The 17,980-nt window shown below is 37.8% G+C and overlaps 1 protein-coding gene across 1 annotated transcript in view; it reads right to left on the bottom strand.

Annotated features, from left to right (window-relative positions):
* LOC149831917 (LEAF RUST 10 DISEASE-RESISTANCE LOCUS RECEPTOR-LIKE PROTEIN KINASE-like 2.1) overlaps positions 1 to 11,465 on the bottom strand; it is a 28,694-nt gene extending 17,229 nt beyond the window's left edge. Inside the window, exon 1 of the mRNA XM_090013112.1 lies at positions 10,613 to 11,465. Within this exon, the coding sequence (XP_089869238.1) occupies positions 10,613 to 11,465 (853 nt within the window). The remainder of the gene's footprint in view (positions 1 to 10,612) is intronic.
* Between the last annotated feature and the right edge of the window lie 6,515 nt (positions 11,466 to 17,980).

Below are 17,980 nucleotides of genomic sequence, written 5' to 3'. Positions count from 1 at the left end.
GGGGAGCCAATTGATTAGCCTCCTATCGTTGTTTCAATATTTGGCCATATTGCTCATGAACAAGGATAAGTGAGTCCTTAGGTCCCATTTCCCACTGAACTTTAGAAATTTGGGAGGCGTATCATCATCGTCCTCATACCCTTTAGGTAAAAAGTCATCCATTGAGTATTCTTTCTAGTCAATGTCTATATATCTTATTCTCGATGTTAAGTTCTTGACCACGTCTTCCAATGAGCTGATCTTTTTGTTTGATTCGAACAACATAGTTTGGACTTGATGGTCTGCCCAAATGTAGGACTCTCCTCTCTAGGTTGGACACTTGGGACTCTCCTCACTAACTGTACTCCTCTCGTGGCTCCGGAGTCTGTCTGTTTCTTCTCCTGGCCTCTCTATCTGATCAAGCTCTATCATATTTTGACTCCTGGGCTCTTCTCTCGGCTCGTGTTTGCTCATATCCTAATTATTTATGTATCTCTCTCATCTTCTTTATATTCCTTCTAGCTTGTGCTAGCACGTCGTCTTCCTTAGACCGGACTTTGAAATATGGGATCCTAAGAGTTCGTCTCCTAGTAGACTCACCTGTGCTAGAGCTATCTGTCTCGTAACTTGCATGAGGGACTTTACAAGACCGAAGGGGGTGCTATTCTTCAGACCCAACTTTGAAATGTGAGGTCTTATGGACTCATCTTTTGGTAGACACGTTTATGTCAGAGCTACCTGTTTCGTAACCCGCATGAGGGACTTTACGAGACCGATGAGAGTATTAACGTGAGCTGGATTTAGTAGGGTCTTTCCCCTTTTTCGGTCATACATAAACTCATCAGTAACATCTGTATCGACCCTTTTGTTTAGAGCCTCATTGAATATGACGTTTTGCATCATATAGGGTGGCATCTTGTAAGTAGGATTCTCTAGAGGTAGTTCTTCTAGGATATATTGGATTTTAAGTTTGTGAGCTTTGTATCGGGTATCCATTATACCCCAAACAATTGTTCAAAAACAGACCTAAACAATTAACTAGAGATTTTAAAAACACTTGGATACCTAGAACGGTTTTATCCATGAGGTCTCTTTAGGTTTTAAGGTTTTTGGGCTCCCTTTCGGGTCTACACCCCCAACTAACAAATAAAGGGTACTAGTATGAAAATTTTGGCTTCAATGGCACCCTATGTCACACGGACTCGGCTCCAAGGTCGCCGCACCCGCGTCGACACGCACCAACACGGGTGCGGCTCGGACTCGGTCAACCCGACCCTGGGTGTGGTCAACGCACCCAGGGTCATTTTGGTCCATTTTTTGGAATTTTTTTTTGATTTTTTTTTTTTAAATTTTCTGGGCTACAGCTGTAAGGAAAAAAACCCATCACAACTAAAAAAACTGTACACTTTCAAGTTTTAAGTACAGAATGGGCACAACTCAAGTTTTTGTGGTTTTTTCCTGTACGAAAAAAGTGAATTATTACAGTGTATGAAGAAAGTGCCCAAAAGTGAATTATTCTTGTATGAAGAAAGTGTACAGAATGCCTTCACAACTCATCACCTGTCCCCTAATGGGCACAACTTTGACCGAGTCTTATATATATATATATATATATATTTTTTAATATATATATAGCCGAGTCCCCGTGTCCAAAATTTTTGAAATTGCGCCGCACCCGTTTCGCACCCGCACCCGCACCCGCACCCATGTGACATAGATGGCACCACTACCAATATATCCCAACTAACAAATAAAATGTACTAGTGGGGGGATCCGAAGATCTAAATAATATGACAAGAGATTTAAAAAAAAAATCACAATAAAAGAAGGCTTTTTTCTTAAGAGAGAGGAAGAAAATAAGGAGCACATGATAAGAATCAAAGTGTTTCATACAAGCCCTAACTTCCTGGAGAACCCGTTCATGAGAGATTTCTTATATGCACAATTCTAACAGCATGGTATCTAATATGAATGTGCTTAACACCCTAAAAGTAAGTGTGCAACCCCATAATTGACATTTCAAAGAGGGAGAGTGATCCGCAATTTTCATTCATTGACTGCTAAAACTAATATTTTCATTTTTCAATGAAGAAGAAATAAGATATTCAATATGTCAGACAAGGTTTGAAGTATCAGACTGATCAATACTAGCAGGAATTTCATAAACAGGGGAGCCAATTCCCTTGTGACAAAAGGTAGCCCAGTGTTCCCCCAAGGAAAAAATAACAATATACGAGTCATCATTTGACGAGGATGGACTTGCTACAGTTGAAAGGGAAAGAAAACTGGATTGCTTTTCCATCAGAGAGAACGCCATCGAAGTGAAGATTAAGCATAAGAAGCAGAACAGATGAGAAAGACAAGCTGCAAGTAGAGACGGCCATGCCTGTGGCTAAGAAGTTTAGAGAACAAGTAGGTAATGGAGATAAACATGGAAGAGCAACACTTCCCACGACCATATCAATTCAAATTCAACTTCTAAGAAATATTCAAGACCAAAGTCTGTGGCTATGCCTCAATAAAGGGGCTTACAAACATCTACTAGAGCATAACAACACTCCGAACAAGGTGACTCCATGCAAACTTATTAGCTATTTACAAAAGCCACCCAATTTTTCAGTCATACATTTAACTGCTTATAATTTTCATCTTAATTTCAAAGGGACGTTAGTGAAAGCAGATAACCAGATGCCCTTAATTAAAAAAGATAGCATAAATGAGTTATTTTTGACAAAGTATGGCATATAACCATAAGGACAAAGATGCAGGCCCACCATTCGCCTAAACTGCAATTATTTCAAGACAAGTTTGAATCCAATTTTGATGTGGCATCGTTTGTATTTTAGCCTTGTTGTATTAGTTTACACAGCTGTTTTTCTAGTGGCCAATAATGATGATGCGTAAAGGAAAGCATATACAAAAAAGTAGACTATCGTGCCTAGCGATCTGTCTAGTTAATATACTATAAAAGCAAGTTGCGGCCAACTCCGCTGTGTTTAGCAAGAATTCATTAGATTTTTAAAAAAAAAAAAAATCATTAGATATTGTTATATTTCCACCTTTTGACATCAGAGAGAGAGAGACCAAAATTATTAACTTTCTCTAGAGGAGGACTAGCCAAAATTTTCTAATATCGGCAACATCATCGCGTGATTATCTTGAGGGTATTTTTCAAATTGATACATAAGTTGTTTTGCATAATTCAAAAATATGCCTATCTATTAAAATGTTTAGAATACACCTAAACTTTGTCATGGTTAATTAAAAAAGAGATGCATCGACAGTTTCGATATTAAAGTATAACAAAATCTCAAATGTTATCTAAATTTTATCAAGCCATTTTTTCTCTCAAAACTTGATTTTTCTCTCTTCTCCTCCAAAGTTTGAATCTTTTCTATAAGTTACCGATTGGCTGTGGAGTGAGGAAGATGATGATCTTAAGATCAAAATATTTTAAGGATAGAAAGAATTAGTAAAATAATAAACTGAGGAAGATGTCAAATAAAAACCGACCTAGTTTATAAGCATATCCACAAACCAAGGTTGTCACATAAGACCAATAGCGATTCAAATTGTTGGAGGCATTCACTTGTTTATTAGCAGAATAATACTTTAGTACCTACCCAAGACAGGTTAGTAGTAACTGCAACTAATTTTTTATGCCCCTCTGAAAATTTCTAAACAAAAACACACCCAATATAGGTTAGTAGTGTACTAGTGTACACTTATCTGTGGACCCCACATTAGGTAAGGTAGACCATGACTTCGTATCGACTTGTGTTATTGGCCCACCAGAGAACCGTGGGACCCGTATTTCCCTAGGGTTTCCCGTTTCCTCGTCAAGAAATTCGAGAAAACACCATTGATGACAACCGTGATGGACGGTTGTTATTATGGTTTTCATCCTATGATTCAGTACACACGGCCCTTACGTTACCATATTGGCCTCCTTGAAAGAGTCAAAAGCGTAGAGGTTGGGCAAAGCGTAAACGTCTGAAATCGAGAGGGTTGTGTATGTTCGCCCCCGATGATTCACTGAATCTCACGTCTGTGTTTGGGGCTTTGAATGAGCACCACGTATACAAGCACATGGGGCTCGTATTCCCGTGTATGTTGACATAACTTTGCATCGGACTCTAGTGTTGTTGCAAAGACTTAAGTACCCTTTCTTGCTATTCTTCTCATAAAGTGATGGTTTGAGAAAATGACAAAAATGCCCTTCATTCAAAAAAGGAAAAATAAACAGTTCAAAAAAAGGACAAACATGTCCTCCATCCAGAAAGTCGAGGATGATGTTGACTCTTCAAAGTCTTCTTCTTTTTTTGTTCAAAAAAAGGACAAACATGTCTTCTTCTTCTTTCTCCGTAAAACACTGTAAAACCCTCTCTCTCTCTCTAGAGAAGAAATCAAGGGAAACAAAGAGTTCTTCCTGAAGAAGGCCATGAACAACAACCCTCTCACTCTCTCTCTCTTCTCTCTCTACTTCTGTGCACATCCAACAGAGGATCCTACATTGCTCCATCGTCATCTTCTTCTTCTTCCTTCTTCGTAAAACACTGTAAAACCCTCTCTCTCTAGAGAAGAAATCAAGGGAGGTAAAGGGTTCCTCCTGGAGAAGGCCATGAACACCAACCCTCTCACTCTCTCTCCCTTCTCTCTCTACTTATGTGCCTGATTTAGAGTTTTTGCCCTTACAAGAGGAGGGTCCGGGGGTTCATCCCAGCGTGGGTAGCATCATTCAACTAAATGAGTTGTAGATCCTGATTCAGAGCTTTTACCCTTATAGGAGAGGGGTCTGGGGGCTCCTCCCAACGTGGGTAGCATCATTCAACTTGAAGAGTTGTGGAGTCTGATTCAAAGTTTTTACCCATGCATATTTTAAGGCATTAGATCTCATGTTTGAACATCCACGCATGTGCAGTTTGCTTTCATCATGTTCAGTTGCTTTCTAGATTATACTTTGAATTCTTGTGCATTTTAGATCTATCGATTTGTATGTAACCAGAGCTCATTTTAACTTTAAATTTTTACTGCAACTTCATGCATATGTCTTCATGCTCTCCACCAAAAATCAGATCATTCTGAACTTGTTTGACCCACTTTAAAAATCGAGATTCAAAACCTGTTATTTTGCACCGTCAGGATTTTAGCAGAATCAGGACCAACTTGCGGAAGTGATTTCTTCCTAACCAGAGATGATTTTTCCGATCCGTAAAAAGGGTTGTTTTCTAAATTGAATCTAGTTTGTTCATACCAAATTTCAGCAATTTCTATGGTGTTTTCGTACTAGTTTCGTGTCAAAAACCATAACCCTGTCACCCTGTGTCATTTTAACGGCTCAGATTTTGATCCATTTTGTTTGAATTTTATTTTCCTAATGGAAGATCATTTTTCAATTCTGTAAAACGGGTTCTCTTCGTTTATGTGTCTAGTTCATCCCTGTAAATTTTCAAAAATTTTCATGGTAAATTACTATTTTATTTTGATTAAATACCAGAACCTTGTATCCAGATTTTATAAATGTTCTGATTTTGGCCCCCATATCATGACTGTTGTAGCACTTCTTCAACAAATCGTTATTTGATTGGCAATATTCTTCAGCAAATTATTGTTATGATTTTTTTGAGTCTCTAATGAGTCTTTACTATGATTTGTAGTATTTTTGGGTCTCCAACGAGCCTCACAATGATTTATAGTGTTGTTCGATCTTTTAATTATGATTTATAGTGCTTTGGGGTCTCCAACGAGCCCCACAACGATTTGTAGTGTTTTTCGGTCTTTTAACTATGATTTATAGTGTTTTCGGGTCTCTAACGAGACCCACAGCGATTTATAGTGTTGTTGGACCTCGTTATAGCGATTTGTAGTGTTTCTCGCTAAACACTACAGCGATTTGTGATACAAATCGCTATCCGAATCATGACCAACTTGTTAGGGTCATATCTCCCTAACCAGAGATCGGATTTCAAATCCGTAAAAAGTAGTGTCTTCGTTATGAAGTCTAGTTTATTCCTGTAAATTTTCAGCCATTTCTATGGTCATTTGATACCCCATTTGGATCTAAAACCAGACATCTATCAGTCTGCCTTATTTGAGTGACATAGGTTTTTATTTCATTTTGTAAGAGTCATATCTCCCCAACGGAAGATCATTTTTCAAATCCGTAAAAAGGGTTTTCTTCCTCTATGTGTCTAGTTTATATCTGGAAAGTTTTATAACTTTTTATGCTCATTTGATATTTCGAACCTGTTAAAAACCGAGACATGTTATAAAATGTTATAAAACTTAAAAAAGTTTGAAACTTCCTCTATGTGTCTCAATTTTTAACTGGTTTGAAATATCAAATGAGCATAAAAAGTTATAAAACTTTCCAGATATAAACTAGACACATAGAGGAAGAAAACCCTTTTTACGGATTTGAAAAATGATCTTCCGTTGGGGAGATATGACTTTTACAAAATGAAATAAAAACCTATGTCACTCAAATAAGACAGAATGACAGGGGTCTGGTTTTAGATCCAAATGGGGTATCAAATGACCATAGAAATGGCTGAAAATTTACAGGAATAAACTAGACTTCATAACAAAGACACCACTTTTTACGGATTTGAAATCCGATCTCTGGTTAGGGAGATATGACCCTGACAAGTTGGTCCTGATTCGGATAGCGATTTGTATCACAAATCGCTGTAGTGTTTAGCGATTTGTAGTGTTTCTCGCTAAACACTACAGCGATTTGTGATACAAATCGCTATCCGAATCAGGACCAACTTGTCAGGGTTATATCTCCCTAACCAGAGATCAGATTTCAAATCCGTAAAAAGTAGTGTCTTCGTTATGAAGTCTAGTTTATTCCTGTAAATTTTCAGTCATTTCTATGGTCATTTGGTACCCCATTTGGATCTAAAACCAGACCCCTGTCAGTCTGTCTTATTTGAGTGACATAGGTTTTTATTTCATTTTGTAAGAGTCATATCTCCCCAACGGAAGATCATTTTTCAAATCCGTAAAAAAGGTTTTCTTCCTTTATGTGTCTAGTTTATATCTGGAAAGTTTTATAACTTTTTATGCTCATTTGATATTTCGAACCTGTTAAAAACCGAGACATGTTATAAAATGTTATAAAACTTAGAAAGTTTGAAACTTCCTCTATGTGTCTCAATTTTTAATAGGTTTGAAATATCAAATGAGCATAAAAATTTATAAAACTTTCCAGATATAAACTAGACACATAGAGGAAGAAAACCCTTTTTACGGATTTGAAAAATGATCTTCCGTTGGGGTGATATGACTCTTATAAAATGAAATAAAAACCTATGCCACTCAAATAAGACAGACTGACAGGGGTCTGGTTTTAGATCCAAATGGGGTAGCAAATGACCATAGAAATGGCTGAAAATTTACAAGAATAAACTAGACTTCATAACGAAGACACCACTTTTTACGTATTTGAAATCCGATCTCTGGTTAGGGAGATATGACCCTGACAAGTTGGTCCTGATTCGGATAGCGATTTGTATCACAAATCGCTGTAGTGTTTAGTGATTTGTAGTGTTTCTCGCTAAACACTATAGCGATTTGTGATACAAATCGCTATCCGAATCAGGACCAAATTTTCAAGGTCATATCTCCCTAACCAGAGATCGGATTTCAAATTCGTAAAAAGTAGTGTCTTCGTTATGAAGTCTAGTTTATTCCTGTAAATTTTCAGCCATTTCTATGGTCATTTGGTACCCCATTTGGATCTAAAACCAGACCCTTGTCAGTCTTTCTTATTTGAGTGATATAGGTTTTTATTTCATTTTGTAAGAGTCATATCTTCCCAATGGAAGATCATTTTTCAAATCCGTAAAAAAGGTTTTCTTCCTCTATGTGTCTAGTTTATATCTGAAAAGTTTTATAACTTTTTATGCTCATTTGATATTTCGAACCTGTTAAAAACCGAGACATGTTATAAAATGTTATAAAACTTAAAAAGTTTGAAACTTCCTCTATGTGTCTCAATTTTTAACAGGTTTGAAATATCAAATGAGCATAAAAATTTATAAAACTTTCCAGATATAAACTAGACACATAGAGGAAGAAAACCCTTTTTACGGATTTGAAAAATGATCTTCCGTTGGGGAGATATGACTCTTACAAAATGAAATAAAAACCTATGTCACTCAAATAAGACAGACTGACAGGGGTCTGGTTTTAGATCCAAATGGGGTAGCAAATGACCATAGAAATGGCTGAAAATTTACAAGAATAAACTAGACTTCATAACGAAGATACCACTTTTTACGTATTTGAAATCCGATCTCTGGTTAGGGAGATATGACCCTGACAAGTTGGTCCTGATTCGGATAGCGATTTGTATCACAAATCGCTGTAGTGTTTAGTGATTTGTAGTGTTTCTCGCTAAACACTATAGCGATTTGTGATACAAATCGCTATCCGAATCAGGACCAAATTTTCAAGGTCATATCTCCCTAACCAGAGATCGGATTTCAAATTCGTAAAAAGTAGTGTCTTCGTTATGAAGTCTAGTTTATTCCTGTAAATTTTCAGCCATTTCTATGGTCATTTGGTACCCCATTTGGATCTAAAACCAGACATCTATCAGTCTGCCTTATTTGAGTGACATAGGTTTTTATTTCATTTTGTAAGAGTCATATCTCCCCAACGGAAGATCATTTTTCAAATCCGTAAAAAGGGTTTTCTTCCTCTATGTGTCTAGTTTATATCTGAAAAGTTTTATAACTTTTTATGCTCATTTGATATTTCGAACCTGTTAAAAACCGAGACATGTTATAAAATGTTATAAAACTTAAAAAGTTTGAAACTTCCTCTATGTGTCTCAATTTTTAACAGGTTTGAAATATCAAATGAGCATAAAAATTTATAAAACTTTCCAGATATAAACTAGACACATAGAGGAAGAAAACCCTTTTTACGGATTTGAAAAATGATCTTCCGTTGGGGAGATATGACTCTTACAAAATGAAATAAAAACCTATGTCACTCAAATAAGACAGACTGACAGGGGTCTGGTTTTAGATCCAAATGGGGTAGCAAATGACCATAGAAATGGCTGAAAATTTACAAGAATAAACTAGACTTCATAACGAAGACACCACTTTTTACGTATTTGAAATCCGATCTCTGGTTAGGGAGATATGACCCTGACAAGTTGGTCCTGATTCGGATAGCGATTTGTATCACAAATCGCTGTAGTGTTTAGGGAGAAACACTACAAATCGCTATAGCGTTTCGCGATTTACGGAATACACTACAAATGCTACAAATTGCTGTAGGAAAGCCCGATAATACTACAAATCATTGTTGGAAGGCCCAAAAAAATTTTGGTCCGGAGGGCGCTGCCCCCCGAGCTCCCCGCCAGGGGCGACCCCCCCTGGATCCGCGCCGGGGGGGAGCCCCCGGACCCCCCTCCTGTAAGGGCAAAAACTCTAAATTAGGCACATAAGTAGAGAGAGAAGGAAGAGAGAGTGAGAGGGTTGGTGTTCATGGCCTTCTCCAGGAGGAACCCTTTACCTCCCTTGATTTCTTCTCTAGAGAGAGAGAGGGTTTTACAGTGTTTTACGAAGAAGGAAGAAGAAGAAGATGACGATGGAGCAATGTAGGATCCTCTGTTGGATGTGCACAGAAGTAGAGAGAGAAGAGAGAGAGTGAGAGGGTTGTTGTTCATGGCCTTCTTCAGGAAGAACTCTTTGTTTCCCTTGATTTCTTCTCTAGAGAGAGAGAGAGAGGGTTTTACAGTGTTTTACGGAGAAAGAAGAAGAAGACATGTTTGTCCTTTTTTTGAACAGAAAAAGATGAAGACTTTGAAGAGTCAACATCATCCTCGACTTTCTGGATGGAGGACATGTTTGTCCTTTTTTTGAACTATTTATTTTGTTTTTTTTGAATAAAAGGCATTTTTGTCATTTTCTCAAACCATCACTTTATGAGAAGAATAGCAATAAAGGGTACTTAAGTCTTTGCAACAACACCAGAGTCCGATGCAAAGTTATGTCAACATACACGGGAATACGAGCCCCATGTGCTTGTATACGTGGTGCTCATTCAAAGCCCCGAACACAGACGTGGGATTCAGTGAATCATCGGGGGGGAACATATAACCTGCTTTGTCTGAAATCAGGGAAGAGATTGACCTGTTCGTTCAGTATTAATTTTTAGAAATCCATATGTCCACAAGATGATCCTTGACCATGACACGCGTCAAACGCTGGACCAAACTCCAACTAGATCATTCGGGTTGTGGATCAGGTCAGGGGTTACCCATCAAACGCAAGAGATCTGGACAAAAGACAAAAGAGCAGAGAGAGGATGAACCCCCCCCCCCAATCAAACGCCGGATGACGGGATCCTGTCGTATTGCCAGCAAAAAAGTTGACCGCTTTTCCATTTGTTCCCACCCAATAATAACGTTTTGTGGAGCTGTGGGGACCACTATAACAGAAAGTCATTCTTCCTGTTTGGCATATGACAGGATCCTGTCATATGGAATATCGCAAGTTTCGTTCCCTACGGACCTGGCCAGCTCTCCCACATGATTGTGCTATCGACAAACATGAGAGAGAGAGAGAGAGAGAGAGAGAGAGAGAGAGAGAGAGAGAGAGAGAGTCACCAGAGGAATTGGGGTGGGTGCTGCAAGTCCCCTGGTGCGAATCGTCCTGGCAGAAGCAAAGGAAGGAATCGTCGGTGGTGTTTAACCCGCAATGCCCACCGGACGCAGTGCAATAGCTGCAATCAGGCGCGGAATCGAGAGTCCATCCCAGAAAAAAACCGTTGGACAAGGACGCAGCCAAGTCGTTGGAATTACTGGTCGATCCCGCCACCGGAAAGCTCACGGTCGCTTGGCAATTCATAATCACACCATCGTTGGAAGGGGAGTGGTCCAAGAAGGCGTAGGAGTACCAACCGGCACTAGGGTTGGAACAATAAGACACTTTATTGGAACTGAAATCGTAACTAGGGCTGCTACCACCAAGGTAACCACCACTGTCACCATTAGTAGCAGTACCGGTGGGCGGTGTTGAGCAATTGTAGTAGAAGGTCTCCATTTTGTAACTGGTCGTGATGTTGAAAGGGAGAGGGATGTCTGAGAGCGCTATGCTTCTCTTTGGGTATTGACAGGTTTTGGTCCCACCGATGAAGCTGGAGCTGATGGCCGCTTTGATGGTCTGAGCGGTGTAGTCGATGGCCGTAACCTTGAAGTTGAGGTTGGGGATTTGGAGGAGGAGGGTGCTGTTGTTGTCAACGCAGGTGAGATTGAAGCCGGCGTACCCACAACCACTGTCGTATTGGGAAGGAAGAAAGAATGGGTATTTGACGGTGATGCCATTGCAGGTTTGAGGTGCACAGGCCGAGTACTGTGGGTTTACTGCTGAACAAGCGGTGAAGAAAAAAAAGATGATGGAGAAGAAGGTGGTTGTCAACTGAATTATGACAAACGATGAAAGGCTTCTGTAGGGAATCATTTGAGAAGAAGAAGATGATGATTGAAGAATAAGAAGGGGAGGAGGAGGCAGTACACGAGATTAAGGGGAGCATAAACTTTTAGAAAAGAAATCAAGTTGTCACGGAGGGAGAAAGAGAGATGGTTGCGACGAAGATGTGAAGTATAAGAAAAAGGAGCCGTGGTTCGAGAGAGGAAAAAAAAGAAGGGTGAAAGTGACTCGAGGACAAAATAGTCCATGGAAGATCGATCACGGACACAAATGTACCTTGTGTTTCATAAATGACTTAATTACCCTTTAGCATAAACAATTGGCAGGTGACCTAGGTTGAAGGTGGTTAGGATGGGCAGGAAACCCTAATTTTTAACAAAAATGGCCTGACTTGCCCTTTGCCTATTACTAGAAAGAGCAGGCCACCTAAACCTATGAATAGTAATCAATTGAATCGACCAAGAAAAGTGCATAATCATATATTATTAAATAACAAGTCTTACACTTTGCTTAAACACATCTACTAAGATTTTTATACTTATTATAGTTTGGGGTGCTTTTATGGTGGTACCGTAACACCATAGCTGACTGTGATACACACTTAATTATTTACATAGTTCTAATCTCCAAAATGCAAAATCTAACCTTTGGATCATGTTTAATATGTTATATTTACTATTTTTACGTGTTAAAGTTCACCAAAATATAATGTCTATTACAATTTTTAGACCACCCTTATTTTCATGAATTTGTGAGTGGTTGATTTTCAGTCTCAAAAATACCGTTAGATCTGCCCTTTGGTGTCTAGATTCATACAATCAAGAGTATACCACCATATGGTATCATGGATCTTATATATATATATATATATATATATATATATATATATATATATATATATATATATATATATATATATATATATATATAATTTTTAAAACTTTTCAATCTTCTTATTTGCCGATATTTTCATAATAATTTTCTGAAATTCTGTGTCTAGATTTTCCTCATGTAGATTTTCTTAAGAACGAGTCGTGATCTACACTGATTTGGGGCTTCAAGTAGACCTAGATGTTTCAATTCGCCGTCGTTCAAACTAGGAGTTGGATCTATTTGGTCGATCCAAAATACCCATCAGGCCCATATTCTCTCACTCCAATCCCCATCTTACAGCGTTGGACAAGGATTCTAGAAAACGCTCAGGACTCAAAAGGATCAATCTTGTCCAAAAGAAGAAATACTGGGGAGATTTTGGTAAATGAACGGTGAGAACACAAAGGACGCGGTTGGGGGAGAAGGTGGGCGTCCGCGTTGAACGTGGAAAGCGAAGGGCCCCCACTCGACTAAATGTCTGAAAACAAACAAGGTTTTGGCTTGCCTGCAACCACGATCTAAAAGTTTCTCAAATGCCAAAAATGCCCATGCAAATTCGGTGATGGGACGGTTAAGGCATATATGTCAATGGGGGCGTTGGGAGTCGAAAGTGGATCCCAACTGCTCCGTGTCAAATGGTCGGGTAGGACCCGCTATCTATCCGGATCAGATCCGATAAAAACAATAGACTAAGTTGCAGTGTCCAGCATGGGTATGATGGGACAGATCTGTTAAAAAATGCTTTCAACAATGAGATCTCAGCATGGGTATGACATTACCTTTTTCTGGGTGCAGGGGGCTGTGCTGGAATGGGTTTCTTGGGATGAGTTCTATGTGGAACTTCCTTTCTTAGCACACAAACGTGCCGTTAGACAAGAGAACCTATAAAATGAGCAATCCGTACCCTTTGCATAAGCTGAAGCCCAACATAGGTCTTGGGGCGAGGGTCCTAGCCACATAGTTCTACCCCTGGAGGGTCGATCTAAGAACTCCAACTCAAAATTGCCAAGTTAACTCGTGATGACAAGTCCTTCAGCGAGTACATAAGTACTCTTAGAGGGATGTGCGACGAAATGCTCCAATATCGTCCACCAATGGGCTACATCCTCAAAAATAAAAGGAGGATTGAAGAAGATAAAGTTTTTAAGGTCCTTGCCGGCCTCGACCTAGACTATGAAGCTCTGCGAAGTCATATTCTGACGGCGACGCCGATGCCATCATACAACGTTGTATGTGCCATGATATAGCGTAAAGAAATTCCCCGAAAGGTGATGAATCCGAGTAAAAAAATTAAAGAGGAACAACCAGAAAACATGGCGTTTCAGGTAAGCTACAAAAAAAATATGTCATATACCGAGCCTTCAAACAACCCTAATCAAGATCGATTCAAAGCCAAATCGAAACTTAAATGTTCCTTTTGTAAGAAAGTGGGTCATTCCAAGGAGCGGTGCTGGGATCTGGTGGGACGTTCCAACCGTGATATTAAGTTCTTAACACCCCAAATTTTTCTCATATATTTTCAGACACCCCCTCTCAGCAGATGCCAACCCTCTGTAGGTTAGTATAGGAGTCTAGCCCTAGGTCGATTCCGGTTTAGGTGTCCTTTCATTCCTTTTTATTAGAAAAATTATCATTTTACCCCTAGGTCACTTTAAATTCTTGTCAGTTAGAGTCGACCGAGCTCATTCTCAAGTTCAGAACAGTTAGAATGTCAGTCATTTCTAGCTCACCTGAGCTCATGATGAGCGAATCCTGTTCATTTCTGACTATTTCGATTAAAATTGATTCATTTCCTCATAAATGTGCTCAATCCCAGCTTGAATTGTAGTCAATTATTTTCGAGTCAATTGATCCCAGTCGACCCTATTTCCCTGAGTCTAACCTGAGCTCACCAAGAGTTCAAGCGGCTCAGATCTAGTTCAATTCCATTTCCCGCAGTCTAGGAGTCCATTTTAGCCCATTTCAGCTCATTTTAGTTGAAATTGAGCTGTATCCAGTCAGTTGAGCTGGTGTTTGAGCTCCAGATTTAGTTTATCTCAGTATCTCAGATCTTTATTTTATCTCAAACCCAATGCATTTCTGTTGCCCATTTCACTCCAATGGTCATTTCTCACCATTTCTTCGAGAATTATATCATTTCTCAATCATTCAGCCTAGGAGTTTGTTCGAATCAGTGTCATTTTAGTTCTTCTGAGTTCAGAAACCTTAGGATTCAGTTTAAACCAGTCGAGGCCAGTCCAAACCTCGTTTCCAGTGTCACTCCATGCCCTGCAGGGGCAAAATTATTTCTCAGACCATGTTGTCCAGAACCTCATTTTGTCATTCTTCAGCTGGTATAATCAATAATCAGATATCAGATCAGTTTCTTTCCTGTAAATTTTAGCTATATCCGAGGCTCAATTCACATTTGGATCGGATCCAGTGTCGGATGTGATATTCAATTATCAATTTTCATCCTTGGACAAGAATTCTCAACTCTTTGTCAGGGGTCTTGGACTTCAAATTTCTCATCCCAAGTTTGCATTTTGTATATCATTTCATGTCATTTGATATCATATCCTATCTTTTCATATCATTTCGTGACATTTCATTGCATTTTCTCGCATTGCATTCCATCCTCGAGATCCATCACTCATGTTTTTCAAAATCTTAAATCCAGATTCGATTTTAAAACCTTTATTTTGAAATCAATTTCAAAAACCTGGGTTTTAAATCAACATTTGCCATTTGGCCAACCCCTAGGGCTTTGCATTTTTCATTTCAAAAACATTTTCTTCAGAAAAATAATCTGAAATCATTTTAAACTCAATTTTCAACTGATCGCAATTCTCGGATGGGACCCATCTAGGTGGTGTCGCCTCTGAATCACTTATTTCATTTCTCAAATTTTAGTTATTTCAGAGTTTTAGTTGATTTAGGATTCTGTCTTTTTACCTTTTAAACCCTTTTCAAAATTTTATTTTGGTTTTAAATCAGAGGTAACCTTACCCCTTTACTCATTTCCTTCATTTTGGCTAAAATTTTAGAGTTTTAGTCGAACTAAGACTCTATCCCGAAGTTACAGTCAGATTAGGACTCTTTCCTGGAGTTCCAGTCGGATCAGGACTCTATCTTTCATTTCAATTTTTACCTATTTTCAAGAAAACCTTGCAAAATCTTTCAAAAGAAACCAAAATGTTGAATTAGGACTCTAACCCTGACTTCATTTCTTGTTAATTTTTGAGAAAATCTTTTTAAAACCCCTTTGTTTGCTTTTCAAAAAACCAAATTTAAGAGTTTTAGTCGGTTTGGGGTTCTAGTTCAGAGTTTTAGTTGGTTTAGGACTCTAATTTTCTCGATTTTATTCTTATCCTTTATTTTCATCTGTTTTAAAAACTCTTTTTAACCTTTATTTTAATCATTTCAAAACCCTAATGTGGGGCCCACACAGTTGACGCCACATTTGGGAGAGTTTTAACTCATTCAGAACTCTAGTTGATTAAAAACTTTCAATTTCAAATTCATTTTTTATTCTAACCTCTTTTGAAAACCTTTATTTTCACTATTTTAAAGTCATTTTCTGAAAAATCAAATGGGGCCCACACAAGTGACGCGACATTTGAAAGTGTTTTAGGTTAGTTCAAGTTTAGTTAGTATCTTAATTAGATTGGGAGTTTGAAAAACTAAAATCGATTTTAAAATTCAACCTTTATTTTGACCTTTTAAATATTTTATTTTTAAAATTTGTAATTAGGGTTTTTAAAAAACCAAATGTGAGCTCACATGGGGGGCGCCACATTTGAGATTTCTTAAAACTAATTAAGAGTCTCAATTAGGGTTAGTAGTTAGTGCCTTGTTAGGTTAGAACACCTCAAGAAAAATTGCCCCCACCCCCTCCCATTGGATCTATCTTAATTAATTAAGGAGTGTTTCAAAAGAATCCAACTCTTTAATTAAGAGTTGGAAATTTCTATAAAAGGGGGCTATAGGGGGTCAACCCCCTCATTATCTCCACTTTTCCTTCTTGCTCCCTCTCTCTCCTCCAGCAGCCTCTCTCTCTCCTCTAATATCTCCTTCATTGTTGCAGCCCCAAGATAAGGTTTCCTTCATTATTTTTATTAGTTTTTTTTACTTTATTTAATATTTTAGCCATTGCTGCCCCTTGCATGATTGATTCAAACTTTATTTTCATTCAAGAACCATTAGCATGATTCAAGAATATGATTTAATGTTGCATGAGGATGATTTTTATGCTTTTTTAATCTGTGGAAATAGCTTAGATTATCGTTTTCTATGTTAATGACAAAGAAAAGATGAGATTTGATCCCTCTATGGATCAAATCCCTCTTTTCGAAGGCCAAATCAAGTTTCCAACTGTGTTTTTCGTGAGTTTCTTTTTTTATATTTCATCATGTTCATGTTTGTTTCACTCGTTCAAGCATCAAATCATAATTCATTATGTTATTTACAAGTTTTTTTTATGATTTTGCATGACTAGATTAGGGTTATTCATATGATTTATCAGTCTTATGCATATATCGATTAGGGACATACAAGAACGATGTTATTTCATGTGCATTTCTCTCTCAATAAAATCTGATTTTTTAGGGTTGAATCATATATTTGTCTGTGACTTTTAATAAAAAAATTGAATTATTTTGGGTTCTGTAACCCTGTTTAAAAATTCAGAAATTGGACTATGATTCTTGTACCGTGAAAATGCTATATGGAATCAAGGATAGTTTGTCAAAGTCATATCTCCCTCATCGGAGATCCGATAGATGATCCATAAAAATCAGTGTGTTCGTTAAGATGTCTAGTATATTTTATAAAAAATTTAGATTTTTCTATGGCCGTTTGCTATTTTTACTTTGTTAGAAAACAAAGTCCGTTTCTCAGAGTCCGTTATGCATTGCTTAAGCTCTGGGTCAACTTACGCAGATCATATCTCCCTAACCAGAGATCGTTTTCCCAATACGTAAGAAGCCACAGATTCAACTACATGTCTAGTTTTATCAGTGTGATTTCTGTGATTTTTTAACTCTGTTTGCTATTTTTACTTGAACTGAAATCAGAACTGCCTTTTATGAAACCACTATACATTCGTCGAAATCAAGCACATATTTTTTGAACGATATCTCCCTAACCGGAGATGTTTTTTATGATTTGTAAAATGGATTATTTTTGTCCAGATGTCTAGTTTTTTCATGTGAAATTTTACAGTTTTTCATTATTGTTTGATACCCAATTCAGGTCTGACACTGTAACAGGTACGTGCCCGCGGGCAAAATTATATCTTTTTATTTAATTTTCATATCAAAATAATACTAAAAACATATTTTTTCGATTGCATTTTAATTTTAGGGTTATTAGAAGTGTTCATACCGATTTTTGTGAATTTTGAAATTCATTTGATGCATTATTTAGTTAAATCATAAAAATAGAATGCCTGTGAAGTTCTGATTCAACTGAAACACGGGCAAAAATTGATTTTTTTAATAATATTTTGAATTTTTCATGAAAAGTATCATATTTTTAGGGTTGGATCATGTTCATAATCATGCTAGGATTCCCTCCACCTGATTTTGCTTCGTTTTGAATCCGTTTGATCCCCGTATTAAGCGTTTTACAAAAATATTTTCTGAGAAACCCTATTTTCAACCTTGTTTTGCAATGAAAGTCAATTTTTATGG

This window comes from Nuphar pumila, chromosome 7 (assembly GCF_984573655.1).
Source record: "Nuphar pumila chromosome 7, dmNupPumi1.hap1.1, whole genome shotgun sequence".
In the NCBI taxonomy this organism is placed as follows: domain Eukaryota; kingdom Viridiplantae; phylum Streptophyta; class Magnoliopsida; order Nymphaeales; family Nymphaeaceae; genus Nuphar; species Nuphar pumila.
This window is presented reverse-complemented; position numbering and strand designations above follow the sequence as displayed.